The sequence below is a fragment of the Nematostella vectensis genome, chromosome 3, assembly GCF_932526225.1.
Source record: "Nematostella vectensis chromosome 3, jaNemVect1.1, whole genome shotgun sequence".
In the NCBI taxonomy this organism is placed as follows: Eukaryota; Metazoa; Cnidaria; class Anthozoa; order Actiniaria; family Edwardsiidae; genus Nematostella; species Nematostella vectensis.
This window is the reverse complement of record NC_064036.1, coordinates 14,964,095-14,980,864: the sequence shown is the minus strand read 5'-3', so window position 1 is coordinate 14,980,864 and position 16,770 is coordinate 14,964,095. Positions and strand designations below refer to the sequence as shown.

General features: G+C 41.8%; 3 protein-coding genes across 4 annotated transcripts; 1 reads left to right on the top strand and 2 right to left on the bottom strand.

The window, feature by feature from the left end:
• Positions 1-35: 35 nt before the first annotated feature.
• LOC116604820 (N6-adenosine-methyltransferase non-catalytic subunit) lies at positions 36-11,702 on the bottom strand. The gene is made up of 12 exons (XM_048725313.1): positions 11,566-11,702; positions 9,424-9,603; positions 8,973-9,005; positions 8,200-8,268; positions 7,500-7,587; positions 4,786-4,841; positions 4,511-4,545; positions 4,056-4,200; positions 3,589-3,681; positions 2,939-3,154; positions 1,688-1,799; positions 36-491 (listed from the first exon to the last, which is right to left on the bottom strand). Exons 1-12 carry the CDS (start codon positions 11,626-11,628, stop codon positions 211-213), a joined length of 1,371 nt encoding a protein of 456 aa, XP_048581270.1. The 5' UTR covers positions 11,629-11,702; the 3' UTR covers positions 36-210.
• Positions 11,703-11,789: 87 nt separating this feature from the next.
• Positions 11,790-13,988, top strand: LOC5522298 (vezatin). The gene has a single exon (XM_001641876.3). It carries the CDS (start codon positions 11,790-11,792, stop codon positions 13,917-13,919), a length of 2,130 nt encoding a protein of 709 aa, XP_001641926.3. The 3' UTR covers positions 13,920-13,988.
• On the bottom strand, positions 13,945-16,554 carry LOC5522171 (polyamine-modulated factor 1-binding protein 1). 2 transcript variants are annotated; one of them, XM_048725314.1, is made up of 8 exons: positions 16,353-16,554; positions 16,010-16,212; positions 15,517-15,595; positions 14,914-14,994; positions 14,733-14,834; positions 14,557-14,659; positions 14,254-14,407; positions 13,945-14,175 (listed from the first exon to the last, which is right to left on the bottom strand). In XM_048725314.1, the coding sequence occupies exons 1-8, from the start codon at positions 16,432-16,434 to the stop codon at positions 14,020-14,022; spliced, it is 960 nt and encodes a 319-aa protein (XP_048581271.1). In that variant the 5' UTR covers positions 16,435-16,554; the 3' UTR covers positions 13,945-14,019. The 2 variants fall into 2 exon arrangements, with proteins under 2 accessions (XP_048581271.1, XP_032223638.2); XM_032367747.2 differs by lacking the exon at positions 15,517-15,595 and adding an exon at positions 15,428-15,459 and having other exon boundaries at positions 14,914-15,047; positions 16,353-16,552.
• Positions 16,555-16,770: the final 216 nt, after the last annotated feature.

Sequence of the window (16,770 nt, the reverse complement as noted above, 5' to 3'; positions counted from 1 at the left end):
AGGGATTATACACACCACTCTTTTAAAGGTCTGGCTTCAGTTGTATAATACACTACTTTATTTACAGAACTGGAGAAAACCAAAAGTGTAGACCGTTACAAAAAGCCATCGTGTTACCTTAACTTCCGGGTGTTTCTGATATGAATACATATATGAGCTATCCATACTTTTGGTTCTCGTAATGGATAAATGTTAAATTTCTCAGTAACCCTACATACGTTGCTGAAACCCCCTTCCCCTCCCTCCTTGATAACCACCCCTCCCTCGACCCCCAGGTCCGCCACGCCCACCCCTTGGCCCGCCTCCACCTCGGGAGGAACCTCCCCGCCCAGAATTGTCCCCCTTGTTCTTCACAGGCGACTTGGGCCTCAGGGACTCGATCTCGTTGGAACAGCCGACAAGGTAGCCATCGGGCTCACTGTTAAAGTACGCCTTATACGTCTCGCTCGAGAAGTTCGTACTTGATAAGTCGGGCCCAACTGTTAGCCAGCCTGGGAAAATACGGTATTTCACTGCATTACGAGAACAGCACGGACAACAAGGAGACAAGCACACATTGGAATAATGTTGTATTTTAGTGGTAGACCCCAAGCAGTCGCTGCTGTGTCGAGCGTTTCACTTCCCACCCCAAAAACTGCTTAAAGTCAGCCATTTTTAATCGCGACTTTTCATAGCGGAGGACTGGCACTAGCCAACTAAAACGGAAGCTGAATGATGATAGTTGGTCAAATCAGCAGTCATTAATGGGGAGGGAGGGGAGGGAGGGGGGGAGTAAAACGCTCAACACAGCGGCGACTTCTTGGAGTCTACCTCAGTGATGGAGGCATGGGTGGTTACGTGGGTTCAGTAGAACCACATTTTTAAAGCCGCATTGTCACCAGTTTACTTCCGTCCGATGATTTTTTAACTGAAAACGCGAAAAATATTTCAAAATATTGAAAGCAGTGTGTCTATTGGAAGTTTCTTCGAGGATGTGACCGATAATTTAGAGCGGATGGCCTGTTAAATATCTCGGATTCTAATAGATTCTATTGTCTTTTAACAGTTGAGGTTTCCGTCGGACCTCCGGAAGTAAACTGGTGACAATGCGGCTTTAACAAAACTAAGCTTGACCTCAGTCAACGCAGCGAAGCCCGTAGAGTCTTCGTGAACGTCAAACCGCCCTTTTTACCAAACAAGGAAGAACACTGACCGTTTCCAAATTATTGTGTTTGTCAAATGTTCACTCCGTTCAGCCGTCTTCTCTTCACTCCACAAATAAAAGTATATATTTTGTTGAGGGGAGAGAAGACCGTACACAGGCTATCAAATGTTTACCTGGCTTTTATCAATCGATCCAAGTTACATCGGTGGAGCCAAATGTCTTATTTTGGAAAGAGCTGAACACCGATTGTCAGCAATATGCTAAATAATGCCTAATAATATAATGCTTTTTTTGTCACGAAAAGAAACATAATTTCTAATTAATCCAATGTTGCATCTACTGCTCGGAAATTTTTAACCCCAGGGGGTTACCGCACATCATTTGATGGTCGCATGCTATAGTGGGCGAACTCGGTGAATTGTCGCGTCAACATCGTCACGTCCCCTCCCTCTCTTGGGTAGCCATGTGGAATGTTATGTAGAGTAAAAAGCGAGTAGTAAAAAATCATCCCATCCCCCTGGGGAAAACACTAGATTTACTCACCTGGTCTCAAGGTGCTGTCGCTACCAAACAGATGTAGGCGGCGGCGACCAAGGCAGAAGTGCTCAATGATATGGAAGATCTCGGTGGGTTTCTCTAAACTCGCCTCGGGTGGCTGCAACAAAGAGCGTGTGATATGAGACCTCCGATCTTTTTGTTTAAACACCTCCTAAGAAAGGCGGAGACTAAATGATAGGACGTAAAAGAACCACGCAATAAAATCTTCGACAATGACTACCGTCAGTGATAGGCCCTGGTACACTAACAAACGTTGAACACACACACACACACACAGTCGCTTGCAGTGAACAGCATTTAATCGATTTTAACGACACAGAATGGCTTCGTTTGAACTTCGATCATTAGTTCTTTGAGCACTGTCTGTTGGGGCTTGGATGACATTATCGTTATAGTACTCTTGTATCATCCGCTTGATATATCAAAAGAATCCTAAACCCGTTGAACACGTCACATTAAAGGGGGGCTAACTAACCAACTAATTAGTCAACCATGCGCTCACAGTGGCGCATGGTTGACTAAATAAAGGCAAATTGCACTTAGAAATCGCGTGGCTTTTTGGTTGCCAAACTCGCACAGGCTTTTGTGGCAAATCTTTCAACGATTATGCGTCAGCCTTTTTGTCAGAAAGGGCTTATTTTTATCGGAATATCTTAATATCTTTCGTCTCTCTATGACGTGACGGTGGCAGCAATTTCTGTTTTTGTCTTAGCGTGAGGTGCCCACCGAAAAAATCACGTGATTTCTTTGTGCGCCTATATTTCTTCGTGCGGGATAACATGCAACAAAAGCTTTTCGCGACACATTGTATCGTATCCATTCTGACATGTTACCAAACAAATGTTACACAGAATAATTTTCCAGATATTCGTTATTTTGTATATTTTCAAGCGGGCTAAAAAAACACGCAACATGTTGTCGAGTGAAATGATGCGCGGAAAGTTGCGCGATATGTTACACGGTCAAAAACATTCTACGATACAATGTATCGCGAAAAGTTTTTTTTGCATGTTATCCCGTGTAACAACACCTTTACACTATTAGAGGAGAGACGGAAGCTATACTAGTCTTATGTCATGATATCACCGTTTTGGTTCTCCTGATAATCCGCTTGATATATTGAGTGAATCGTAAAGTTTCAGCCATTGGCACGGCCCATAGGAGACTTAAATGCACAACTGATGGGGTTGCCCTTTTAACTAAAAAAAAAAAAAAAAAGAAAATGTGGGTTTTCACCTCTTCTGTGATGATGAGATCGATATCCACGTTGGCGTGTATGAAGTCGCCATCAGTGCTCCTGCGCACAGTGCCCCTGATTCCCATCAAGCAGTGTTCTTTGGTGTGCTGGAAGATGGCAATAGGCTCGAGGTACTTCGTGTTACCAGGGTTGGTCTTGTTTGTCTTGATCCAACAGATATCCTCACATCGACGAAAACCCCACTTACGAAGACACTAAAACCACAAAATGGAATCAGTTACACAAAATTTTTTTTTGCACTTCTGAAAAAATTCAAGGCTTACCATATCCGATTTTAATTTCAGATGCTGTACCTTAAGAAACAAAGCGTCTACTACAATCATGAACTAAGTAAGCATGGAACTCTCTGAAACACAGTCCCCAGAGGCTGACCTTATTGATAAATCTAAACGTTTCTTCCATCAACCTTCATCAGAGCAACACCACAAGAAGATGAAAAACTTTAAAGACTTTCATTTGAGATGCAGCCAAACAAAGAAACTAAAGATGAACCTCAATCAATTGTTCATAATTGGATGTCCATACCTTTCTTCCATCTGTGAGACCTTCATGAGAGCCACACCATAAGAAGATGAAAAAAAAACTGAAGATGAACCTCAAAGAATTGTTCATATTTGGATGTCTATACCTTTCTTCCCTCTGTAAGACCTTCATGAGAGCCACACCATAAGAAGATAAAAGACCTCTGAGCGGCCACCTCTTCTATGTCTAATTTCATTATCTGAAAAATAAAGATTGTGGGATACAATTGAGGAAAACATGTAGAGAAAGTCAAGAAAGTAACAGAATTTGTAAGAAAGCTAACGTTTCATTGGGCATTTTGTCCAGAAGACTTTAGCCAGCCTGAAGGTAAAATGTAATTAAAAAATCAGGGGCCATGCTAAATTAAAGGGAGGTTAGATTGTGTTTTCACACAGAATAAGTTAGGTTTAGAACATGTTAGATTTTTTGCATCACTTATCCTGTTTGAATTTTGGACCACTTGAAGAGCCCCATTTATTCCAACACAGTAGAAAATTAACAGAAGGATAATTAAATAACACCATCTATGCCTGTGAGCAGGGCAAGAGGCCTTCAAGAAAGCTTCAAGCTTACATCATCCCAGGTCCAGGGCTTGAAATTGAATGAGACGCCTGCATGACGGCGCTGATATTCCTCTAGAGGCGGGTCCACAAGGATCACATCAAACTTGTTATCAAGGTCATGGAGAGCAAAGGTCTCAAGGTCACACCTCAAATACCTATAAGAATAATCATGGTTAAGGAGGGGTTAACAAAGAAGGTACAACTTTGCACTAACTACTTTATTTGCACTAGTGAACTTGCACAAAAAATTATACAATTTATTATATATTTTTTGATGCATGTGTTTGACCATGTTACACAATATGTTGTCTGTAACTGTTTTTAATGTGAACTAATTATTATTCAGCAATAATTTCAAAGAAGAATTAAAAAAAGATTTTACAAAAATGCATATTCTTTAAATTCTTGTGAAAATACATAAAGTGACACCCATGTCGCAAAAATAAAGACAAAAGTTATACTTACATAGGCGGTGTTGCTCTCTTGGCTATCAGGTCATCCTGAGATAATGTAACACAATTAATAATTATTTTCAGTTAGTAAGTTTATTCCTGTTTCCATTCACATACAAGAGCAGAGTAAGCGACAATGACAACTGATTTAGAAACTTTACCGGCATAGAATCATTTGTTCTTGTTACGGCAAAATGTTTGGTAGAAAACATAGATAGAAAACATAAGTTTCAGTGTCAATTTCATTAAGGCAACATTAAATTGGTGCAAACCACAATTTGCATTTACCTTCAATCTGATCAACTCTCTGAGTTTTGGGTATTCTTCAAATCGATCAGCAAGTCCTAACAAGTAAGAAATACTTCAAATCAAGAGCCATAAATGCCATGTTTTCAGGTATTGCAGTAGCACACAGTTCTGCCTGTGGGCCCCAGGGGGGGGGGGGGGGGGGGGTGGGGGGACATGGATAAAAGCAGACAGGGGTGATCCAGGGTTCAAAATAACTTTTTTTAAATCTGCTAGATTTTGCTGGCTTTCCGGTTGTTGGTAGGGAAAAGCCTGCATACTCAAAAATATGAGAAAACAGAAAAAAAGAGCCTGCAAAAAAACAGACAACAGCAAGCTATCGCCGGCAGCTGGCCACTATTTTGAACCCTGTGATCATCAGCAAAATTGATTTTAACCCTTAGGGATGGCACTTTGGGCGTGGCCAACAGAAATTCTTACCACTAAGTGAAGAAATAGCAAATTGTGTGGTTTAGAAATTTTTAACCCTAAGAGATAGCAAAATCGAAAAAATCCTTCAACACCCCCTAAGGGATGGCAGTTGGTCGAAATTTTATACCATCAAAGATGTTACGATCACCCATGTCTACTCTTCTGCTGGAGGGTAACCCCCCCCCCCCCCCCCCCCCCCCCCGTGCTGTAAGCCCCTGTAACCCTTGACGGAATTGTGTGTTCTCTGCCCTTGTAACTAGCCAGGGCTTCTGGAATTATGCGGAAAAAAACTCAAAATTACGCGGGATTCTATGCTAAATTATGCGCTAAATTACATGGAAAATCAATTATTACGCAGGATTTTGCAATACATTTTTCTTGAAATAACAAAATTTTGCAGGATTCTTTATTGAATTACGCCTTAAATTACACGGAATATCAACTGTTACGGCCAAACTACATTTTGTACCGAAAGAGAGCATGAAATAACTTGAAAAAGGTTTATTTTTTGCTCGAAAATATCTTAGGCGAGTTTTCATTGGCTCCTAGCCACCAGCCAATTAAAAAAGGTATTTTATTATTAGTCCTAGGCCTTCGCGGTATAGCAAAGAACGCCTAGTCATTTCATTTGTTTTCGAAATTCAGTTTGAAATATTGCGCTCTTACGTCTTTTTTTTACGAGAAATAGAGGTAAGAACCCTAAAAGAACACATCAGCTATGCACTTGAATGTCTTTTCTTTAAAATTTAGCTAAATTACGCTGGATTACGCTGAAATATGTGGATTACGCGGCTTACGCGGAGAAAGCCAAATTACGCGCTTCCTCACAAGCGTGTAATTCCAGAAGCCCTGACTAGCGCAGGGCACTCGACTTACCAACATCCACTTACCGACATCCACTTACCGACATCCACTTACCGACATCCACTTACAGACATCAACTTACCGATATCCACTTACCAACATCCACTTACCAACATCCACTTACATCCACTCACCGACATCCATTCACCGACATCCACTCACCGACATCCACTGACCGACATCCACTGACCGACATCCACTGACCAACATCCACTGACCGACATCCACTGACCGACATCCACTGACCGACATCCACTGACCGACATCCACTCACCGACATCCACTCACCGACATCCACTGGCCGACATCCACTGGCCGACATCCACTGGCCGACATCCACTGACCGACATCCACTGACCGACATCCACTGGCCGACATCCACTCACCGACATCCACTCACCGACATCCACTGACCGACATCCACTGACCGACATCCACTGACCGACATCCACTGGCCGACATCCACTCACCGACATCCACTCACCGACATCCACTGGCCGACATCCACTCACCGACATCCACTCACCGACATCCACTGACCGACATCCACTGACCGACATCCACTGACCGACATCATCTCACCGACATCCACTCACCGACATCCACTCACCGACATCCACTCACCGACATCCACTCACCGACATCCACTCACCGACATCCACTCACCGACATCCACTCACCGACATCCACTTACCAACATCCACTTACCAACATCCACTTACCGACATCCACTTACCGGCATCTACTCACCAACATCCACTCACCAACATCCACTTACCGACATCCACTTACCGACATCCACTTACCGACATTCACTCACCGACATCCACTTACCAACATCCACTTACCAACATCCACTTACATCCACTTACTGACATCCACTCACCACCATCCACTCACCGCCATCCACTCACTGACATCCACTTACCGACATCCACTCACCGCCATACACTCACCGACATCCACTCACCACCATCCACTCACCACCATCCACTCACCACCATCCACTCACCGCCATCCACTCACCGACATCCACTCACCGACATCCACTTACCGACATCCAAATACCGACATCCACTTACCAATATCCACTTACATCCACTTACCGACATCCACTCACCGACATCCACTTACCAACATGCACTTACCAACATCCACTTACCAACATGCACTTACCAACATGCACTTACCAACATCCACTTACTAGCATCCACTTACCGACATCTACTTACCAATATCCACTTACCAACATGCACTTACCAACATCCACTTACCAACATCCAATTACCAACATCCAATTACCAACATCCTCCTACTAGCATCCACTTGACAACATCCACTTACCAATATCCACCTACCGATATCCCTGATGAAATTATGTGTTCTCTGCCATTGTAACTAGCGCAAGGAACTCCACTTACCCACATCCCTGATGAAATTCTGTGGTCTCTGTCCGGTGTCTACGAAATGCTGGCAATAGTCATTGTGTGGGTTTGCACTCTGAGTACCCTACAGAATCAGATAAAGAGAAGATTAGGAAGGAAAAAGGTGACTTTACGGTTCACTGAGTCCACAATTATTTATTGGACTGCAATTTCATTCACACTTTGCTGCCTTGTACTTTACATAAGAGAAGGATTAGTAGGTATTTGTTTCCTCAAAATCTCTCACCTGTTATAAATTAGTGACTACTCTGTGTCTTAATTTGACTAATAATAGGATACTAATTAAATTTTAATAAAGGTGTAGAATAACCACTGATATTGCAAATAAAAAAAGGCTATACTTAAGTGGAGGGCAAGATAATTAGATAAGGGGAAATCTTGGGTTTAGATAGGCGGAGGGGGGTATTAGAGAGGGTTAGGGTTCAGTGCCGTAGCAAGCTTTGAAATATTGGAGGGACCCAATTTAGAGACATTAAGAAAATATTGGGGCACAGCCAAGCCCCTACTGGTCATTTCCTTATAACTGGAATGGGATGGGGCACGTGCCCCCTGCTACGGCCATTGGGTTATGGTTAAAAGATCAAGGGTGCACATGTTTTACACTGTTTTATTTTATTTTATTTTCTTGGGCAGTAAAGATAAATAAAGGACAAATAAAAAGTAAGTTTCTTATTACCTTGAGGAAGTGACTAGAGTCTTTATACTCCTCCTCAACAGGAACATAAGTCTCTTCTTCATCAACTTTCTGCAATTGCAATCAACAGTTAGTTGTTTGAGAATCAGTGAAAAGACATTGCTTAGTTTGCTGAATAATAAAGAATATCAAAAAGAAGTAATCTTATTGAATTGACCAATCAAATCTTTGCTACTATATCACTATAACTATACTAAGGCTACAGTACAGACTGAAAGGATTTTAACATTTTCCAGCGTAGATTCTGAGTTGATTCTACATGCCATTCATGCGCTTTTGCTGCATGGAAAATCAGGGAGCTTGATTACTCGGATAAGTAACATCTCCATGACAACTAAATCAACATTTTGTAAATATTTAAGGAAAACCTAAAAAAAAAAACTAGTATCAACCGAAAACTCAGAAAAGTTCAGGAATACATCCTCGGAAACCCAGGGGTATTTTCCTCTAACATTTCACTCGCGAGAAAAATAACTAATTATTTTGTGAAACGTTAGAGGGAAATACCCCTGGGTTTCCGAGGATGTCAGGAATAGAGAACCAAGCAAATGCTATTTTTTCACTAAACTTCAACACAAAGATCTTCCTACTCGCTGCCCATAAAGAAGATATTATCAAAGAAGAGTGTAATCCTTGTTCGAACTAAACAACATTTTGCCAAGAGCCCTGTCAAGCTATTATATCAAGCTACCACAGTATATCACAATAACTTTTCACTAAGGCTACTGAGTTAGGACCTGTTCAACAAACTTTACCTTGAGATTGCTTTTGTCTTCAGACACTAATACCTGATAAACAAAAAAGTTCAGTTTACTATTGCAATTCATCTCCTTGCATTGCTTTTACATTAAAAAACCTATAGACAGGAGATTTCTCTCCCCCCTATCCCAGCTACCTTGAAAACATAAAATACATTAGCTTAATCTAAAATCATCATCTTTTACCTAGCCTAACCTACTGAAGTAAAGATGCACTCAAGATAGACTTCAAATTCGCCTTAACATATGGAGCCAAGCAAACCATGCTGGGTGTGAAACAACAAAAGGACTTTGAGAAAGTCTTCAAATCTTCTGGGATGCATCCTATCATACAATTGCTTTATTCAGCCTATGCAAATAGCTGCATCCAAACAAGCAGTTTATAGCTAAGTACAAAGTGCTGTACAAATACAGATCTGATTACCAATCACTCCAGGTCCTACTTCACCTTGGGTGCTGCAGAAGGCATTCCAGGAAGGCCAGAAGGTGCCTGGTCAAGAGCCTGTCTCTTGATAGGTGGTTCATTGGCAGCAGCACTTGTGCTGGATTCTCCCTTTGTTGCCTTTGGCTCTAAGTCATCTTTGCTTCCAAGCAGCTGTCCAATGCTGTCTGAGCCTGCTGCCCCTAACTGATATTAGCAAAATCTGTCAGCTGCTTAACGGGGGGTGGGGTGGGGGGGGGGGGGGGGTTGGGTACAGAGGGCTGTGCATACTCTCTTTGGCCTCCAAAAAGCTGCTTAACGGGGGGTGGGTTGGGTACAGAGGGCTGTGCATAGTCTCTTTGGCCTCCAAAAAGCTGCTTAACGTGGGGTGGGGTGGGGGGGGGGGGGTTGGGTACAGAGGGCTGTGCATATTCTATTTGGCCTCCAAAAAGCTGCTTAACGGGGGGTGGGGTGGGGGGGTTGGGTACAGAGGGCTGTGCATAGTCTCTTTGGCCTCCAAAAAGCTGCTTAACGTGGGGTGGGGTGGGGGGGGGTTGGGTACAGAGGGCTGTGCATATTCTATTTGGCCTCCAAAAAGCTGCTTAACGGGGGGTGGGGTGGGGGGGGGGTTGGGTACAGAGGGCGTGGATATTCTATTTGGCCTCCAAAAAGCTGCTTAACGGGGGGTGGGGTGGGGTGAAGGTTGGGTACAGAGGGCGGCATATTCTATTTGGCCTCTAAAAAGCTGCTTAATGGGGAGTGGGGTAGGGGTTAGGTACAGAGGGCTGTGCATATTCTATTTGGCCTCCAAAAAGCTGCTTAACGGGGGGTGGGGCAGGGTTGGGTACAGAGGGCGTGGATATTCTATTTGGCCTCCAAAAAGCTGCTTAACGGGGGGTGGGGTGGGGGTTGGGTACAGAGGGCGTGCATATTCTATTTGGCCTCTAAAAAGCTGCTTAATGGGGGGTGGGGTGGGGGTTAGGTACAGAGGGCTGTGCAAATTCTATTTGGCCTCCAAAAAGCTGCTTAACGGGGGGTGGGGCAGGGTTGGGTACAGAGGGCTGTGCATATTCTATTTGGCCTCCAAAAAGCTGCTTAACGGGGGGTGGGGTGGGGGGGGGGGTACAGAGGGCTTGCATATTCTATTTGGCCTCCAAAAAGCTGCTTAACAGGGGGTGGGGTGGGGTGGGGGTTGAGTACAGAGGGCGTGCATATTCTATTTGGCCTCCAAAAAGCTGATTAATGGGGGGTGGGGTGGGGGGGTTAGGTACAGAGGGCTGTGCATATTCTATTTGGCCTCCAAAAAGCTGCTTAACGGGGGTGGGGTGGGGTGGGGGGTTGGGTACAGAGGGCTGTGCATATTCTATTTGGCCTCCAAAAAGCTGCTTAACGGGGGTTGGGGTGGGTGGGGGGTTGGGTACAGAGGGCTGCGCATACTCTCTTTGGCCTTCAAAAAGCTGCTTAACAGGGGGGGAAGTTGGGTACAGAGGGCTGCGCATACTCTCTTTGGCCTCCAAAAAGCTGCTTAACGGGGGGTGGGGGGGGGGGGTGGGTACAGAGGGCTGTGCATACTCTCTTTGGCCTCCAAAAAGCTGCTTAACGGGGGGTGGGGGGGGGGGTTGGGTACAGAGGGCTGTGCATACTCTCTTTGGCCTCCAAAAAGCTGCTTAACGGGGGGTGGGGTGGGGTGGGGGGTTGGGTACAGATGGCTGCGCATAATCTCTTTGGCCTCCAAAAAGCAGTGTTTCTTTATTTGAAGACTCAGTAAGTTAACACTATTTTGTATAATGTCTAGGTCTGTGCATGTTACATTACTGAGAGTATTCCACTATTGGAATAGGATGTCTGCATCAACATACACCATGTAGTGGTACAAAATTCTGAAGAGTAGCTACTGTATGTTAGTCAAAAATGGTTTGTTTATAATAATGTGTTGTATAGGCCTGCAAAACAAGTGTTTCTTTTGGGCAGAAAGACAAAGACCCTATGCTAAGGATTTCATGCCCTGCCTTCAATCTTTCCTTGTGTCACCATCATGCAATGTGTCATATAAAACATCTCTTTGTGACTGACAGCGATCAATAATTCACAACTAATAATATATCATACAAACTTTCCATATGAGTTAATGTAGTATGTAGTTCAAGTTTAACAAACACAGCAACTTACCTGCTGTGCTAAAAGTTGTCTCCTTAGTTTAGATCGTTCCTTTATCCCTTTCAACCTATCCATGCTGCTATGAAGAAAGAGTATAATGGCGGAATACAGCGGGCTCGTAGGTAGTCAGCAGACAATCACTAGAGTGGGATACCTGTGTTCACAATGGCCGACAACGAGGTGTAAGTTGTCTTGTGAATAGAGGAGCTTTTTATTGGGAATACTACCCATATATCATGGATGACGGAGATGAAGGTGTTATTTTCGCAAATTCACCGCTAGAGCAGCATCTCAGGAATGTGGGGTTCGAAGATTTTGAGTCGGAAAGCCTTCACATCGACGAAGCTGTATCATGGAAAGAGAATATGGGCAATTTTCAAACTCAAGAAAATGTTACGAAATATAAAGATTCTAAATGTCATGATAATGCATGTTTCATCTCAAAGAAAATATATCAACTAAAGAAAATTCTTTTGTCTCCTTATATGCGATGGCAGGCTGATCAAATCGTTCAGTTCAAGAAAGACTGTGCTTCCCTTGTGATAAACTCTGGAACTCTGAACGAAGACGACTTCGAATTTCTACTAAGATTCGATCCTGAGTTATTTAACGCTGACGATAAGGACTGTGAAAATAAACAAACAGATGCAAGCTTAACAAAGGCATTACCATTATTCTTTGGTGTTACATCGCATTCAGGAATGTATTTATTTGCGATGTTTGTTGCTTTAGCAGCGTTAGCATTTAACCCCATAACATATTCTCACTTTACCAAACCTCTAGTTTATACATTGACGATTCTAGCTGTGACGTTGGTAGTTCTCGTTGTTTCTTTTTTCACAGTTACATACCTCAAGTTCAGAATAAGTAAGCAATATTGGAGATACATTGGTATTTTAAGGGAGTACTGTTCTAATATAAGATCCTTACTTCTTCTAGTCAGAAAATCCATAAATATGATACAAGAAGTTGAATTGATTTGCCGTGGGCAGATGCTTGTTGGGAGTGGAATGCCTAAAGGGATGCTCTCTACTTCCCTTAATGATAACTTTGAGAATGTGATCTATCCAAAACTAAGGCAATGCATGTTTGATAAGCTGTCCAACATTCATGAGCAGACAAGTAAAGCTGCCAAAAATCTTAATGAAAATTTAGCTCAATTTCCAGAGCTTGATAGTATGTTTACAAGTATGTCTGTAGCACCAATGGAATCACTTTTTGTGCAAGAAGCCAGTCTCTCAACACATCACTTGAAGAATTTGTTAGCAATAGCTGCAAGCCAGCAGTCTGAATTTCTTAGTCGTTATTTATTACTCCTTTCAGATCAAGCATATGGTGATATGGAAGAAAGATCTGTGCAAATAGAACTGATGTCTAAAATGAATACAGTTTTTATTGAGCCTGCTTGTACAATAGCACAAGCACTGGCATCTCTTCAAAGAAGTTATCATGCACACAAAGTTGCTATGAACTTTTCCGGTGAAGGTGATCCATCTCCGAAACAACAGCACTTGGCACCACAAAGTAACTGGATACTATTTTCCACAGCTATTCATAGTCTTGAGCTCCACCTTAAGTTGGGGATTACAAAAGTGAATACACTCAATGAAATAATAAAGGATTATCTAGAAAAAGAAAGGCTAATGGATGAAGAGCTAGTCCACACTGAGCTGTGTAACGAGATGAAGGTTCTTAAAGGAGAGATAGAGTCAGTCATGTGCTGTTGGGAGGAGGGGTACCACAGGCTGTCATCTGTTAGTGGCAAACATGACTCTGTAAGTAAAAACAATATACCACCACATATATCAGAAGATGCAGACGTAGCATCTCAAGTAATAAGCCTGGTCTCACCAGATAGCATGATTGAGGAGGGAGACTATGTCTTAGAAGCATACACTGACTCTTATGATGATGTGATTATTGATCAGCCAATTCTAACAAGGGAAGATCTTGAAAAGGAGAGCAGGGCTAGAGAAGAGAGTAGACATCTTCTCAAAGAGTTGAAAAATGTGTTACTCACAAAGAGCAAGGATCCTCTTATTTCACACGAAGGATTTGTTGATCCAATTAAAAAGCATGACTCAAACAAGAATGCTAGAGAGAGTTTGAAAATTGAGACCTGTAAACAAGAGTCGACTGACAAAGGGCCATTTAGAAGCTCAGGGGTTACAGAAACAACACCAGCAAAGCAAGCTATAGATCAAGACGCTTCTTGGCAGCCTGCAATGGTTCCTACATCCCCTAAGTACAGCAATGAACAGTCATCAATGGCTTTTTCTGTAGCAGCCATGGCAGCAGTCAGGTCTAGGCAAATGGGAATGATGGAGGAAAACTTTGGATCTGATGATTCAGATATGTCAGACTAGATTAAATATGTAACTATGTTTGAAATTAGATTACAAAAAAGGTTTTATTAAACAGCATTTAAGTGCAAATAGTATGACAGATTATAGTCCTTGTTTAAAGTCAAGGGGAGAGGTCAATGAGATCTTCATCCTTGATTTCCATCTGTATATTATCTATTTTCTGTTGCTCTCCATCCCCCAGGCTTCTGTTGAGATTATAGCGCCATGTTCTACCTCTGTTTCTCATACTCTCTTTAAAGCTTCTTCTTGTATCGCTCTGCAAGGTAAGCATAATAATAAAAGGCATATATGTACTCCTTAAACCCATCGAGGATTAAAAAAAGGTATTTCATACTCTTTCTGGTTTGTGTTGTTGTTCCTGCTGTTTCTTCTGGCGCTGAAGTTCTTGTTTTAATAGTAGCTGTTGTAGCTCCTTCAACTCTTCTGACAGAGCTTCACAAATTCCTTCCATGCTCCCATCCCTGGCAGCCTCTAACTCAGCACTCAATCTGTTATCGAGAAAAAATGTATCACTATAAAAAAAAGTTTTAAAAATTACACTTAACTGAGATATCCTCAGCCGCATAAGCAGAGAACATTTGCAGCCTTTTGAATTTTTCTTCATGTTATGCTAGCTTTGATTTGTTATTCCCAATACCTCCTGAACTCTGCATCACTCTGTAATCTTGAGCCTGCAGCAGCTTTCTCTTTCTCCAGCATCTCTGTTGTTTTGTATTCTTTTTCTAAGGTTTTTTCAAGAACTTTTGCCAGGGAAACAATTGAGAATTGTCAGCAAGAAAATAAAAATAAAACAGACATACTATTATACAATACCATTAATGGTTCTGGAGAGATTTTCCTCTGCTTCAGCTAATACTTTGTTCTTTTTTACTAGTAAACCTACTTCACCCTGCTGAGTTTGAAGATTTTTCAGGTCTGTTGATTTTAGCAAAAAACATGTTCACTATTATTAGCAGGCAAATCTGAGAACTATGAAAAAAAAAGGTTAACTAACTCATTCTAAGTCGTGTCTCCTCTAATCTCATTTGCTTTAGTTTTGAAGAGTCCTCATCTTCCCGCTTGCGCTTTCCCTGCCCTGTCAAATCGTGGAATTTTAAAAAATTGGATACTTGACAGGTGAAGGCATCCCTGCAGAAGAAAAAAAGTTAAACTTTGTGCCTCTTGATACAATAAAGAACACACTGCTGAGAAGTTTTTCCCTATTTTCTGTTGTTTCTCACGATTTGAACTTGGTTGTACAGAAATATATATCTCATGCTAACCCACTAAGAGAACTAGCTAATCTAGTCAGATTCTGCAAAATCATAGTTACAATAATAGTTTACAAAATTATGAGTTCAGTAATGCGGATACTTTCTAGGAAGTACTAATGCTGGAAACGATAGCAAAATAACAGTTTTCAGAGAGACATACAAAATAAAACTCTAGTGCTGCGTTGATTCCCCTATTTCAACAAAATCCCCACAGACCCTTGTCTGTAGATTTTCAATTATACCATTTAGTCTCACCTTTCATTGTCAGATGACTCCATAACCCTTTTCTGTAAATCAAAACCAGACTATCAAACAGATCAACTAAAACCATGCAACATAGTCACCAAATATCAGGACTGCAATTGGAAGGGGGGCGGGGCGTGAATAGGTTCGTGGTTCGCTCTGCTGAAATGGCTTCGGTTCCTAGTCGATACAAAAAAAGCATCTTTTTTAAAAAATTGGACCTGTATTTGACTCCTTGAACGTTTGGGGAGCTTACTAAAAAGCATGCATTCTTCAGCTCCAGGCTAGGCAATTCTTAATGCCTATTAGGCTGCGCCCTATCGAGCTCACCAAAATAATCAGACTTGAGAAAATATCCATCAATATTGTACACTGTGACAACAATGTTTGATTATAGTACACTAAGACAACAACAAAGGGTGGGGGTTGAGTTGCTTCAACCTCACCCCCACCCCCCTCCCCCCCCCCCATTGTCTAAGAAACGTGAAAATAAATACACAAAGGTCTATCGAGAGACTTTTAAATGTTCTGTTTTATATTAAGTTAAGTACTTATAAGTAAATTTTTTTCTGCTTCATTGATTGGATTACTCACCAGAGCGGTTTCAATTTCAACGTTCTTATCATGCAGTTGTTTTTGCTTTTCCTTCAGAACGTTTTCTCGAACTTTTAACCAGTTGACTTCACGCTCCTCTTCTGCGAGTCGATGTGTTTTCACTCGCAATGTTTCTGCCAGGGAGTTTAGATCAGCTTGCACTTCGCGTATCTGTAGCTGGCATGCTCGGATTTCGTTGTTTACTGTGTTAACCGAATAAATTTTTAGTCTAAAATACGACTACGGACTAGGTTATTATAAGTAAGAAGTAAATAAAGTACTTAAGTTTCTTAATTAAAAGGATTCTAATTAATTAACTACTCCCCAACAAATGTAGACTAACCTGTACGAAGTTTTGAGAATCGTTCGCGAGTCTTTTCTTCTGAATGAAGTATTTGACTAAACAAATCGTTCAAAACACTCATTTTGGACAAAAATTTGGCTAAATAACGTTTTCAAGAAACATGAGCAAACATGAGCAGAGAAGAAATAAGGTATAACAGTTTTTTCGAAGCACCGTTTTTATTTATCTTTTATTTTTTGGTTCTCGCGCGCGCGCAATAATGATTTCCCGCCTAAACCACAGGTGTCCCGATCGTAGTATTTTAAAACAATGCCTTTAAAAAATAATATTAAAAAGCTAACACAACAATCTCGTTTGATTTTGAAATTCTTTGAATAGATAAAATGAAAAGCGCAAAAGCAACCAACATAATTCCTTTTTTCTTATTCCCAACGCTGTCTTTGGGCTTACTGTGTTA

Coding starts and splice junctions, on each gene's coding strand:
- LOC5522171 (XM_032367747.2), bottom strand. CDS start 16,434: ATGAGTGTTTTGAACGATTTGTTTAGTCAAATACTTCATTCAGAAGAA. Junction 15,048..15,427: donor GAGTCATCTGACAATGAAAG/GTGAGACTAAAT, acceptor TTTCTTCTGCAG/GGATGCCTTCACCTGTCAAG. Junction 14,660..14,732: donor TCTCTCCAGAACCATTAATG/GTATTGTATAAT, acceptor CCCTGGCAAAAG/TTCTTGAAAAAACCTTAGAA.
- LOC116604820 (XM_048725313.1), bottom strand. CDS start 11,628: ATGGATAGGTTGAAAGGGATAAAGGAACGATCTAAACTAAGGAGACAA. Junction 9,006..9,423: donor TGCCTTCTGCAGCACCCAAG/GTGAAGTAGGAC, acceptor TTTGTTTATCAG/GTATTAGTGTCTGAAGACAA. Junction 4,201..4,510: donor AAGAGAGCAACACCGCCTAT/GTAAGTATAACT, acceptor TTATTCTTATAG/GTATTTGAGGTGTGACCTTG.
- LOC5522298 (XM_001641876.3), top strand. CDS start 11,790: ATGGATGACGGAGATGAAGGTGTTATTTTCGCAAATTCACCGCTAGAG.